The 13,802-nt window shown below is 48.1% G+C and overlaps 1 protein-coding gene across 1 annotated transcript in view; it reads right to left on the bottom strand.

Annotated features, from left to right (window-relative positions):
- rapgef1b (Rap guanine nucleotide exchange factor (GEF) 1b) overlaps positions 1 to 12,321 on the bottom strand; it is a 65,310-nt gene extending 52,989 nt beyond the window's left edge. The window contains exon 1 of the mRNA XM_029252880.1: positions 12,011 to 12,321. Coding sequence (XP_029108713.1) covers positions 12,011 to 12,038 — 28 coding nt within the window. The 5' untranslated portion in view covers positions 12,039 to 12,321. The remainder of the gene's footprint in view (positions 1 to 12,010) is intronic.
- Positions 12,322 to 13,802: the final 1,481 nt, after the last annotated feature.

The following is a 13,802-nucleotide window of genomic DNA, read 5'->3' as shown; positions in this document are numbered from 1 at the left end:
ACTGTTCCCCTTTCCACATTAAATAATCTTACAGTTTTTTTTGACTGACATATATTTGCAATACCTGTCTTTCAACACCTGCAATACCGGTGTTTACCGAGTTTAAAACTCTGTTAAACCGTCTCTGTGTTTTATTCACATAATAAAATGTCGAGGGGGGCACGGTGGCGCGGTGGGTTGGACCGGGTCCTGCTCTCCGGTGGGACTGGGGTTCGAGTCCTGCTTGGGGTGCCTTGTGATGGACTGGCGTCCTGTCCTGGGTGTCCCCCCTCCATCCTGACACCCTGTGTTGCCGAGTTAGGCTCCGGCTCCCCGTGACCCCTGCATGGGACAAGCGGTTTCAGAGAATATGTGTGTGTGTGTGTGTGTGTGTGTGTATAAAATGTTGATTTTCAGACCTCAGTTATAGATGACCGTACTGGTAACTGGTGTTCAGCTTAACTCGCTGCGGCTGCTTTTGTAACGGTGATGTAGATAAATCAAATACACCGCTACATTAGCGTGCAAACAAAATGTTCAATTACCTGCAATAGTGAACCATTTGTGATCCTTTACAATATTCTCTTGGTGACAATACTGCCATCACCTTATATTTAGCACACAGCTTTTTCTTGCCGTTTCTGCTGCTCCCCAAAAAGTTGGCCATCCCTCGGGCCCCCAACAACAGGTGTTGCAAAATACAGAAAAATCCATTATATCCAGTATGTGCAAACAATAACCCAAAATGCAAAGCATGAGGAAGCGCGTGTTTGAGGAAGAAGATAGCGTCTAGCACGGTTCCGTGGAGAAAAAGTAATTTATAACTGTCTGCACTCGAGCCTTAATTTCAGCTTTCTGTCAGCAGCGTTTGGGAGCATGCAGAAGACAAATCAGTTCTCCTGCTGGGGAAACCCAATATGACCCCTCCAGGATGGCTGTCTAGTGCGGGGTTAGGAAACAAGCAGGAGATTCATTGTTTTACTCTTTATTAGTCGTCGCGGTGCACTTGAGCTCTGCTGTTCCTCCGGTACAACTGCCAAGCACAAGCACAGTCTCCGACTTCTGCATTCTATTTCCAAAATAAGCCCCGACAGTACCAGGAAAGAAAGTAGTAAGCGTTTTTTTTTTCCCCCCCTTTCTTCTTTTTTTTTTTTTTTTTTTTTTTTTTTTAAAGGCTGGATATAACTTTAAAGTGCTTTGATTGTTTTGTAATGCTAAAGGTTCCACTGAAGAAGAAAGGTGCCCCGACCACAATAGGAATAATTTGAACGGCTTCCAGCCCCTACCTTTTTCCACAGCGAGGCCTACAGCCTCACAGCATCCAAAAAGTCTCTTTAAAAAAAAGGAAAAGAAAAAAAGAGGCAGGCAGATGGAAAAGTTCAACGGCGGTAAATGCATTCCCCACATGTACAATGGGTCAAATCCGAGGTGACCCCCAGGCAGGTATAACGCAATACATGCTTGTACCATGGAAAAAACTACTCATTTGTTTGTATTCGAGGGGCACGGTGGCGCAGTGGGTTGGACCGGGTCCTGCTCTCCGGTGGGTCTGGGGTTCGAGTCCCGCTTGGGGTGCCTTGCGATGGACTGGCGTCCCGTCCTGGGTGTGTCCCCTCCCTCTCCAGCCTTACGCCCTGCGTTGCCGGGTAGGCTCCGGTTCCCCGCGACCCCGTATGGGACGAGCGGTTCAGAAAATGTGTGTGTGTTTGTATTATCTCTCAAAGGAGAAAAGGCTGAAGTACAATGCTGAAGCTTTTTTAAGAAATAAGTGTAACCATTTTAAGAATAAAAGCAGCAGGGGGAGTCTCACTCCTCGAATTTGCGGTACGAGCCGCGGAGATCGCTGCCTGCTCTGGGTCAACAAGCAGCTGCTCGGCTTCACTGCTGCTCCCGTTCAGACAAAAGCCACTAAGGCCGAAAAGTGGAAATGTCAGTGCAGACGCTGGGCCTATAACTTACCCTGGAATCTCTTTCAACCCAAAACAGCAGAGCAGAGAAAAAGGCCGAACAAATCTGTGATGTTAGCCACAGCTTTTTTTTTTTTTTTTTTTTTTTTAATTTTTCCCTTTTATTCCCCCCTTTTTTTAGCTCCGCACAGAGAACTTTCAATAACAAAGTGCACCGCTGCTAACCCCTGTCCCGGAGACATAATTTTACAACACCAAGCCATGACCACCTCGCACGCGGATTCCTGGCTCAACGTTATGAACTTGCGAAAGGAGGACGAGGCTGTCCGAAGCGGAGAGCAAAAGACGGGAAGCGGCGAAGATAACGAAACGGGATTTTTGCGTTGGCGCGGCGCCTCCGAAGAAAGAGTCGCCTGCTTAATCATTTCCACGCACTTCACCGTGCCGGGGATGTCGAACGTGTCCGCGGCAAGCTATCCGTCCGAGCCGCACAATCATCGGGCGGGGATTCGGACGTGAAAAAAATACCGTAATTATGCAGTACGTGAACTAGCACTAACAACACACCAGTGACTGAAATCAATAAATCAATCAATTAATCCACCAATTAATCTGAGAAGTTTTGCAGTAAGCGAATCCATCCGTTACACGGCGATACCGTCAAATGGCCGACAACACCTTGGCCACGGGGTCGGCATCGCAGCATCTCGCATTGACCATGCCGTCAGCAGGGGTGCTACTAATGAAGGCCTTGGGAGGCGGGACTCTGGGAACTTGTGCTCTGCTGCGCTTCGGCGTGTCTTAGCAACCGTACTAGACCAAACACACGGAGACGCCGGCCAAAGCTCCACGATACGAAGAACCGTACGGCGGTCGGTAAGGTCAACGCACCCCCCCGATGCTCACCACGACTATGCTAATGCGCATTCAAAACCCCATCACTACACACCCAAACGCACAACGTGCAGTCAACTTTCCAACGAAGTCTTGTCTTTTGTTGCCCTTTCGCTGGCAGTCGATGAAAGTACAGACGTAACCCGTGCGGCTCGGCTTACAGCGTTCATTCAGGCTGTTGATAAAGATGCGCGTGCAACATCGCGACAGCGATATGCATGGGACACTTTATTGCCGCGTCGGTTCGGAACACCCCAGGTTGACGGCTATTTATTCATCGGTTATGTCCATACTGGGAACGAATTACATCAGGGAACAGCTGTTTTCGGTTATGAATAAGTCAAAATGATGTAGGGGCTGCGGCTTTTCCATGACGCGCTGCTGCTCAAGTTCGATGTTTGCGCGGAGTTTAACGCTACTTGAAGTTATCGTTGTAACGCAAAGGCTCGCGTATTTTATCGTGCGGTCAAGTTTGTAGTTACGGGTTACGGACGTGTGTTAGCGTAGCAGCCATCAGGGGGGTTGTGATGTCATTACCAACCCCTTTGCAGTTCTGTGCGTGACTTTGACGCTTTCGTCCAAACTCAGCAGCAACATAAATAAGCTGAAAACACGTCATGTTACAGTGATGCTTATCTCATTGACTTGTATTTTATCATTCCGAAACTGCTTCATTTTCAGTATCAGTAGTGCAGGGGAATCAAAAATATGCCATAAGAAATAAAAACATTGCAGTAGTATACTGCACAACAGGAGTATAGGTGGATATGGACTGAATAACTCCCAAAGGCTGGGAATAGGTGTGATGAGTGCGTCCATCATCATACAAATATGACGGAATTTTGTACATATGATGTGCAAAACCGGACCACAGCAGACACCATAAATCCTATTCGGGAGTCTTGCCAGCCGTGCACTGTCACAGGCTGCCTTTTCACACCGGCACAGTCGCTCAAAGTCACTTCTTTTGCAGGAAACGTTTCTTAAATTGTATTTCCAATCACTTCAAGCAAGTTCTTAGCGGAAAAACTCCCTCCCGAAAGAAGAATGCATTGCGGACGCCACATGAAGCGTATCTCTATTCGCAGCGGATTACAAAACAGCTCCCTTTAAATCGCAGATATTTGATTCGCCCTGATATTTGTTTAATTACAAAGTATTTGCTCATATTATGAATCGGAATGAAGTACTGCGAATGTGGCGATTTCCCCAAGATGCTCGTCCCATCAGCCATAATCCCTCTGCCGAAGGCCTCTCTGCACTTCGCTAGGAGTTTGCCTCTCTAGCTTAATCATACATATTGTGAGCTAAATGAATTAATAATAAAAACCAATTTGGAGTCAGTCACTGAGGGTACGATCACATCCATTAGGAGTGTCGGAACTCTACGAACGGCTGCTGTCTGCCGAGTTTTGCTTTAACAGCTACGCTTGATTAGAGTTATTAGCCCAGCCGCTTCCCCAAGGTCTGCATGAACTGATTTTTCACCACAAATTACACACAGAAAAGATATTACGGAATCTTTCTGCAAATGTACATTTGGCTGGAAAGGAATATGTGGGGGAAAATCGAGCGCTAAATGGACCAATTAAAGGCAGGTCCGCTGGCTGGAGCAGAAACCGGAATGCTGAACACCGGCCCTCCGCGGAGGCTGACCTCCCCGACATCCACCCGCCACCTCTCCAGGACATCCAGACTTAAGGGCCGCGGTCCAGCGAAGTCCAGCAGCTACGCGAAGCGGCTCAATGCCACCCGGACCTGGAATCAGACGGTACCGTTCCCGCTGAAACAAAAATCAAGAGACACAGCAGTCGCCCGGGACCAGAGCTGAAAAGCACTGCTAGACAGAGGCAGCGGAAGATATTTCTTCTCTCGCTCTCCTCCTGCCGTCTAGGTCGTTCTCTCCTCCCTCCCTCCCTCCCTCCCACCATCCATCGCTACATCCTGTGTTCTTTGGAGCCCCAGGCAGCCACTTCCCAGCACTTCAGGTATCAGCAGGAGTTCTTATGAGTTCGAGTGGCTCTCCGGGCCCCCGGGCCGCGCTTCCTCGGCACACGCCCTCTTCTTCCCTCTAAGCCCCCCACTCCCCCTTCGCACAGTCAATTTTCTCACTGCGCAGAGGAAAACTTGGGAAGTTTGATTCCCTTCCTGGTTTTGTTCGCTTCTGGGCGACACCAGAAACACTGCATTTATTTCTGTTGGACCCCTCCCAACACCCCCCACGAGGCCTTTAGGGTGGGGGGAGACAGGGGCATCCTGCGGTCCCTCCTCTTTGTAATGGGTCGCAACGACAGTATCTGCCACTGAACTTTTTTTTTTTTTTGTTTAAATCACTTATCTCGCTGCTTAGTAGGTGACGATACTTCAACATTCGAGCCCTTGGTGACAGCAGGACACGGTGTCGGCGGTGATAAACGTGTCGAGCGGCGGCCAGCGTCAGCGCTCACGAGAGCAGCGGGTCTATCTCGGGTGCAGCTCTTCCCCTCGCCGTGCGGACAACCCCGGTGTTTGGGTCAGTCTTGAGGGCAGCTCCGGAAAAGATGCACACGCACACACAAACACGCCCTAAGCGGAAAAAAAAAATTCTTTCAGCCGCTGGTTACGGAACGAACTCGTAAATTCAGAATACGCTTACAGCGGCTCGTCTGGCAAGGAGGCGGATGTGACTTTGATAAGCTGTAATAAAGAGTTAAAAATTTACCTGAAACATTTATAGTTTCCAAACATATCCTTGTTTGCCATTTCTATACGTTTAGCTCTGCATACATAAAAATACTCTGCTATTAGATAAATGTACTGCAAACAATAAGCCGAGCGACAACTGAAAGTAATGTCGATATATTTTTCACCTACTTAAAATGCATCATCAGGATGGGAACTCATATACAGCACAGCTTTTCTATTAACTAAACCTACAATCAAAATCTGATGACGGGTCACAGGCCCAAAATGGGACGACTGTCGACTGTCAGGGAAAATATAAAGTTTCTGTGTAGAAACTTAAAATTTGTTGGCAATATATTTTAATCAAAACACAAACTTGGTTCAAGTGTGATACTCCTTCCATCTAGACCAGAAGGAGAACAAATTTCTAAAATCTATTAATTGCTGCATTTGGTGTAATGACAGAAATGCCTAAACAACTCAATGACACTACCTTTACACACACACACACACAGTATGACACTGCTTGTGCCAAGCGGGGTCGCGGTGAACCTAAGCCGGCAACACAGGGCGTAGGGCTGGAGGGGGAGGGGACACACCCAGGGTGGGGCGCCAGTCCATCGCAAGGCACCCCGAGCGGGACTCGAACCCTAGACCCACTGGAGAGCAGGCAGAGGCCAAACCCACTGCACCCCCCTCCCCTCACAGCGTACATTTATTCATTCAGCAGCCGCTTTTCTCCAAAAGCAACACAAAAGTGCATTACACCAGCAGAAGGAGAAAGCTAGATGCAGATCAAATTGTCTCATACCACAGTATAAACCACTATGCGTTACACAGGTAGCTGAATGGAGGCTTTTTATTTTAAATTATTAAACAGATAACATGGTACATCTTTATCGACCACGCGGGCGATCAAACGTTGAAGAAAATCATTTATGACTCGGGATTTGAAGCAAACATGGAAGACCGGACCTTACTTCACCACCGTACATTTATTCAGTTAGCTGATGCTTTTCTCCAAAGCGACTTACAACGTTACAATTATTTACCCATTTATAAAACTGGGTAATATTACTGGGGCAATTTAGGGGAACTACAGCCGGCCAGAGGCGAGATTCGAACCTGCAACCTTGGGGTCCAAACGCAGCAGCTCTAGCCACTACGCTACCAGCTGTCCCATACAAGGACCAAACGGCATAATATGCAATTTCCCATTTCACCATTCACAATCGGTGGAAAAAATGCGGCGGCCGAGGGAGGGGTAGCGCGTAACATTTACGTGGCCCACAGTTCATTCCCTCGATACTACATGATCGCTGCAACGCACACTTCCCAGGCAGAGGGGACACACCAAGGAGCAGCATTCCTTTCTGTGTCATGTGGCAGGTTCCCCCCTTCCTAGCAATGAGCAACTTCCCCACACAGCACCCTGAACGCACCCCAGTGACCGGCGATGACCCAAATGTCCTTTGACGCGACATCACTTCCCACCTTGGGGACACAATTGAAGGATGCACGGTGGTGTGACTTCGCGAGAGGCCGAGAGCGGTGCTGGAACTGCAGCGCGGGGCAGGGCTCCAAGAAGCCGCTGGACACTAGGCCTCTGTACTTTGCACTGGAGGACAGTGACACGTCTCCTCTGGCTTGTTACCGAGGCGTCAGAGGAAGGAGGAGAGAAAAAAAAAAAAAAAAAAAAAAAACAGGGCTCTCGTCCCAGATCATTTTGCCACTACTGAGAAAGAAAGCATGCCTGCGGGGCACTTTCCCTGCATCAATACTTGCATGTGGAAGCAGGCAAACAGAGCGCCCTGACAGGCGACAACTGAAAACACACAGATCTCAATGGCTTCTAGTCCATAATGCTGGCAGGGGAGGTCTGGACTGTAACAGGAGCCATCATCCGGTCAGTATACAATCAAAACATCCGCGATCATTTAAATGGTAACGCGAGCAAATCCGGAACAAGGGGAATAATATGCATTCACGCTATTATTTGAGGCTGCAAAAATCTGCCTGAACACAAACGCGTAAACACATATGCCATAACTCATTAAACCAAACTATAAACTCACCAAGCAGGTGACTCTGCAAATGTGTAGAGTCCCTTCAAGAAAACAGAGTGGATTCTCTTCCTTCAGTTGGGATGAGAACAGAAAGCTGGTAGCACAGTGGTTAGAGCTACTGCCTTTGGACCCAAAGGTCGCAGGTTCGATCCCCACCTCCGGCTGTAGTACCCTTGAGCAAGGTACTTACCTTAAATTGCCCCAGTAAAATTATCCAGCTGCATCAATGGGTAAATAATCATAAGCTTGTAGTAACCTTAACATTGCAAGTTGCTTTGTAGAAAAGCGTCAGCAAGAGGAATAACTAAGTATCGAAGTTGGCGCATACTCTTGCAGCAAGATGTTAGCAGACGTTCCAATCTGGTAAAGACCACATGAGCGGAATCTCCTCCACAACCATATCTGTTCATTCACAAAAGCTGGAAAAGCTCAGAGCGAGGCGGTCAGTCGTACAAACACGTGTGTCGGGCCTACGTAGCAATGGCGGGAACCCGTGTGTGACACGCCTCTGATACTTACAGGACAGGAGCTCCAGAAGGGCAAAGAACTCATTCCTTTGGTGGGATGGATGTGAACATGTGTCAGACTCCACAAGTAACAGCAGAACACGTTCTGTTTCGTTTCAGCGCTGCATGGACTAACACACCTAGTTTTGAACGAACACGTGACCCTGAGCCATGACCAACAAGTTACGTAAGCCGACGCCACACAGATTGCTACTTTACAAGTCCATCGTAAGTTCAAAGTTAAGTTTTTTAATGCACTTAGTTGTATGCCACTAGCTGTCCGTTAAAATACACCGATCAGCCAAAACATTAAAACCGTGTGCCTAATATTGTGTCAGTCCCCCTCATGCCACCAAAACAGCTCTGACCCTTGGAGGCATGGGCTCCACAAGACCTCTGAAGGCACTAAGACGTTAGCAGCAGATCCTTTAACTCCTGTAAGTTGTGAGGTGGGGCCTCCATGGATTGGACTTGTTTTTCCAGCACATCCCACAGATGCTCGATCGGATTGAGATCTGGGGAATTTGGAAGTGAAATCAACACCGTGAACTGTCATATTCCTCAAACCATTCCCGAACAATTTTTGCAGTGTAGCAGGGCCACTGCCATCAGGGAATATCATTGCCATGAAGGGGTGTATGTGCTCTGCAACAATCTTTAGGTAGGTGGTACATGTCAAAGTAACGTCCACATAAATGCTGCGATCCAAGGTTTCCCAGCAGAACATTGACCGGAGCGTCACGCTCCATCCACTGGCTTTCTTTCTTCCCGTAGTGCATCCTGCTGCCATCTCTTCCCCAGGTAAATGACGCACACGCACCCGGCTGTCCACGTGGTCTAAAAGAAAACGTGATTCATCAAACCAGGCTGCCTATTCCATTGCTCCATGGTCCAGTTCCGATGCTCACGTGCCCATTATAGGTGCTTTTGGCGATGGACAGAGGTCAGCATGGGCACTCTGACCAGTCTGTGGCTATGCAGCTCCATACGCGGCAAGCCGCGACGCACTGTGTGTTCTGACAGCTTTCTGTCATGGACAGCATTAAGGTTCTCAGAAATTTGTGCTGCGGTAGCTCTTCTGTGGGATCGGACCAGATGGGCTAGCCTTCGCTTCCCACGCGCACCGGTGAGCCTTGGGCACCCGCGACCCTGTTGCCAGTCGTCCTTCCTTGGACCGCTTTTGGTAGGTATTAACCACTGCATACTGAGAACACCCCACGACACCTGCTGTTTTTGGAGATGCTCTGACCCAGTCATCTAGCCATCACAATTTGACCCTTGTCAAGAGTTGCCCAGATCCTTACACATGCCCATTTTTCCTGCTTCCAACACATCAGATTCAAGAACTGACTGTTCACTTGCTGCCTAATGTATCCCACCCCTTGACAGGCGTCACTGTAATGAGATAATCAATGTTATTCACTTCAACCGAGAGTGGTTTTAATGTTTTCGCTGATTTTTACAAAGAAATACAGTAAAAACATTTAACTGGGTGCTTTTTAGTGGGTTTACATTTGCATTTATTCACTCAACTGATGCTTTTCTCCAGTGTGACTTATAGTGTTAAACAACATTTATACAGCTGGGTAATTTTTACTAGAGCAATTTAGGGTAAATACCAAGCTCTAGGGTACTATAGCTGGGGGTGGGATTCAAACTTGCAACTTTTGGCTCCAAAGGCATCAACCAGGTGCTACCACCTGCCCCACAGACACAGACATTCAGACAAGGGTTAAATGTGGCTGTCTGTGTCAAGTTTGCATGTTTCCCTCTATTTGTGTGGCTTTCCTCCAGTTACTCTGGTTTCCACCCACACTCCAAAGACATGTATTTCACATGAGTTGCTGTCCTTAACGCGTCTAGGAGTGAGTGAACGTGTGTGAATGCCTTGAGACGAAATGGTATTCTGACCAGGGCATACCCTGCCCCACTCTCTGGGATAGGATCCAGACCACTGTGACCCTGCACTGGCCAAGCGATTCCTGACGGATGGATGGATGGATGAAATGCTTGTTTCCTGAGGCAATACCTTTAAATATTTTTCCTATGCAAACATCTTCACATCCCCCTTTCATCTTGAAGCAACAGCCTTTAGGTCAGTCGCCTTTATTTTATGTGAATGTTTGTGTACCTTATTTTAAAAAAAAAAAATGTAGAAAGGTTATCAGGATTCATCTATCCTGCGTTTTACACACCCGCTCGAGCGATGAACTTCGGTGCATCAAGCGGAAAGTAAACTAGGTTTACTTAAGGATCACACCTCTGCAGTTATGTCTTTCTCTTAATGTAATGCACAAATTGTATTTTTGCTGAGGCGTGCGTCGCTTTGGAGAAAGGCGTCTGCTAAATGAATAAACGTAAACGTAATACAAATGCGGGTCAATACCTCAACCCTTACTGGTAGTTTTCCTTTCACAAAAGTTTCGCTAAAACCAGGTGCTGGCATTCACTCTGAACTGCACACACACTTGATTCACGAGAGTACAGAGCAGCAGAAAGCACTACGCTGCGGGACTGAGGGTTGCTGCTGAGAGCTGTAGGCAGGGGCCACAGGTGCTCACAGTGCCCACCAAGGACTCCACCAGCTCACTGCAGAAATGGGCTTGAACCAGACCTGTGACGTCACAGGGAAGCGAAGCGTGCCCTATGACGTCACGTAAATATGATGGAATAAGGGATGCAATGCCTTCACTTTTCTCGGCAACATTTTCGTTTCAAAGATTATAATTATTATTATTATTACTATTACTATTATTATTATTATTATTATTATTAACAGCAGCAGCAGCGGGTAATCACGATGTACTGCGCTTTATTCAGATCGTCAAATTACAGAAGAACATAACTCCTTAGAAATAATACCACACATCACACCGTGTCTGGGAAGATCTGCTGTCGCGATAAAAATTAAATGTAATAAAAGAAAGGAACACATTTACTAAATGTTAAGCCGGTGACGCTCGTTCATTCAATTCCACGATCGTCGTGCCAACAGCTCAGCTTCTTTTCTTATTGTTATTAATTCCCTTCATCAAATGTCCGAAAACGTCATCATATACTGAAGAAGTATTCAACAGCAGAGTATACACTAACTATCACTAAGCACACAAATACTGGAGCACGGTGACACGGGATCGATGACTATGTCCGGTATATTGATAAATCACGGTATTGGGGCAGATTCCAGCCCCAGACTCATGACTCTGTCACACCACCACCACCACCACCACCATGTCACGAAACCATCCCAGACCACCGCGGTTACGACACACAATCCCACGAGTGAGGCAGCTCGGTGCCGCGGCTTTTACTGCAACAGTGAGTCGCGCGCCGGCCGGGAGTCCCGTGCCAGTGACACGGCACGGGGGTCCCGCCATGTGGGCGACCCTCCGGCCTCCCTTGGGGGAAGGACAGCCACGCACGATCCGGCACGGGTGGCCCACACACATAAGAACAGAACGGGATCGCACCATTTCCCACTTGGACACGGCGCACTAAAACGTGCTAAAGAGAGACAGAAGCCCGGAAGAACCCAGTGAGTGCAGGCTGGCTGCAGACCCTTTAAACGGGCACGGTTCCGATCGCCGTACGGTACGGTACTGGCTACGCGGTGGAGCCGAGTCAAAAGCAACTCGGGGTCGGGACCGACACAGAGCAGCCAGTCACCCCCCGCCGCTGCTGGTGTCTCGTGGCGAGGGAAGCCCGCCGTCACGCCAGAAGAAGACAGGAGCCTGCCTCCCTCCCCCCCGTACCCGCCGTGGGCCTGGTGATTCCAGCTGCCGTCTCGCCTGGACCGGGCGGGACACGACGTCAGCAGTAGCGTATATAATCATAAAAACTCCGATCAAGGTGTGTGCGCGCGGAGGATCCGGATTCCGTGTGGCGGACAGGGCCCAACAGCCGGGATCCCCGGGCTGTCCGCTCCACACGCCGCCGGGGGGGGACCGTAGCCGAGCGGCCCGCCATCCATCGGAGCCGCGTGCCTCACGCTTACCTTGCTTGCTTTCTATTTTCCCCGACATGTCGAGAGGAGACGCTGGCCGATTCCCCGATTCCCTCTTCGCTCGGCTCCTCTTTTTCTCCTCCGTCAGTCCCGCATGATCGTGGAGCCGCGGCACAGGAGCGGGATGTCGTGATTTCGCTGGAGGTTTTACAGCAGAACGCGCCTTTGTGTGTCGCTCCCCCGAACGCGCCGCCTCAGCCGCACGAGCAGCCGCTCATTTTCGCCCGTCCGTCCCGAAACGCTCAGCGAGGCCACAGCAGCAGTCCTGACCCCGGCGCGCGCGCGCGTGTATGTGTGTGTGTGTCTGTAACTGTGTGTGTGAGAGAGTGAGTGAGTGAGCGAGTGAGGAGCAGGAGGAGGCGGGGGGTGGGTGTACGAATGGGGAACACCGCCCCCTACCGGACGGCATGAGCAGGTTAAAAATGCCCCCCGGCGACATATTCCGTGAGTTTGGCTCTGGCGCTTCTCGGGGTCCCTGTGAAACCGAAACGTGTCACGTTACAGCTGGATAAATGGAATCATAGCAAATGCAACACGCCCTGTAAGGGCGAGGGAAAATACTGCATAAATCCAAATCCACACGTAATCTTTCAGATGGAAAAAAAAAAAAAAAAAAATCTCAAAGGCTCAAGTGTTTCTCTTTTAGGTATATGACTTGCACTTGCAGCCCTGGCTACTTTTTATATAACTGTACTCACGTAATTTAATTAATAACTGTTGGCAGTAAGACTTTTCTACTTGTGGAAACAAGCTAAGCAGTCAGAAAGGAGAAACATTCATCATAATCATTTTTTTTTCCTTTTTTAGTCAACGCTTTAATATTTTCTTGTTCTGTTCATTCATTGTCAGTAATCACTTGTTCAGTGCAGGGTCGCGGTGGTCCGTAGCCTATCCTGGTGCACAGGGTGCGAGGCAGGGTATAAAGTGGACGGGATGCCATCGTCCATCAGAGTGCAATCTCTCACACACTGATTCACTCAAACAAAATAATTAATCATGATCAGTCTACTGTGAATTGTAGATCTTCAATCCAGGTTTTGCAGGGCTGCCGTTATCAAGGTTTCCATTTTACCAGAGCACTTAACTGATTTATTTGCAGGAAAATGTTCTCCACTGTACAATTATTTATTATTATTATTATTATTATTATTATTGTTTTCTCGAAACCTACATTTACGTTTATTTTAAGAGATCTGCACAACTGCTACAGTGCAACCATCAATGTATGCAAATCAAAATATGTCAACTTTAAATTAGACGTTACATTTAATATCTGTATTAATTGCTCAAGAAGAGAGAGACATTGCTTAAAGAGAGACGTACGTGTGATTCTTTTACTTAAGAATCACACTCCTGTAGCCGTGTCTCTCTTTCTCCTAATGCAATGGACAAATTGTATTTTCTATGAGAAAGCATCTGCTAAATGAATAAATGTAAATGTATTTTGTGCATATACTAAGTCTTTCTTTGAAAGGTCATTTACTGCAAACCATTGAATCCATTCCATGTTTGGAAGTTCTCAGCTATAATCTCATTTGACCTGAGAAGGGCAGCACAGCGAAGAGCCTGGACTGTTCAGGTATTGGTTCTAATCCTACTTAGTCTGTGTGGAGTTTGCCTGTTCTCCCCGTGTCTGTGTAGATTTCCCCGGGTGCTCCGGTTTCCTCGCACATTCCAAAGACGTTCAGGAGAACTGGTGACGCTATATGCTCTATGGTCCTTAATCTGTGAAGGTGTGTGCGCGTGTGAGAGAGAGACAGACTGAGACTGTCCTACAATGATT

The sequence above is a fragment of the Scleropages formosus genome, chromosome 6 (assembly GCF_900964775.1).
Source record: "Scleropages formosus chromosome 6, fSclFor1.1, whole genome shotgun sequence".
Classification (NCBI taxonomy): domain Eukaryota; kingdom Metazoa; phylum Chordata; class Actinopteri; order Osteoglossiformes; family Osteoglossidae; genus Scleropages; species Scleropages formosus.
This window is presented reverse-complemented; position numbering and strand designations above follow the sequence as displayed.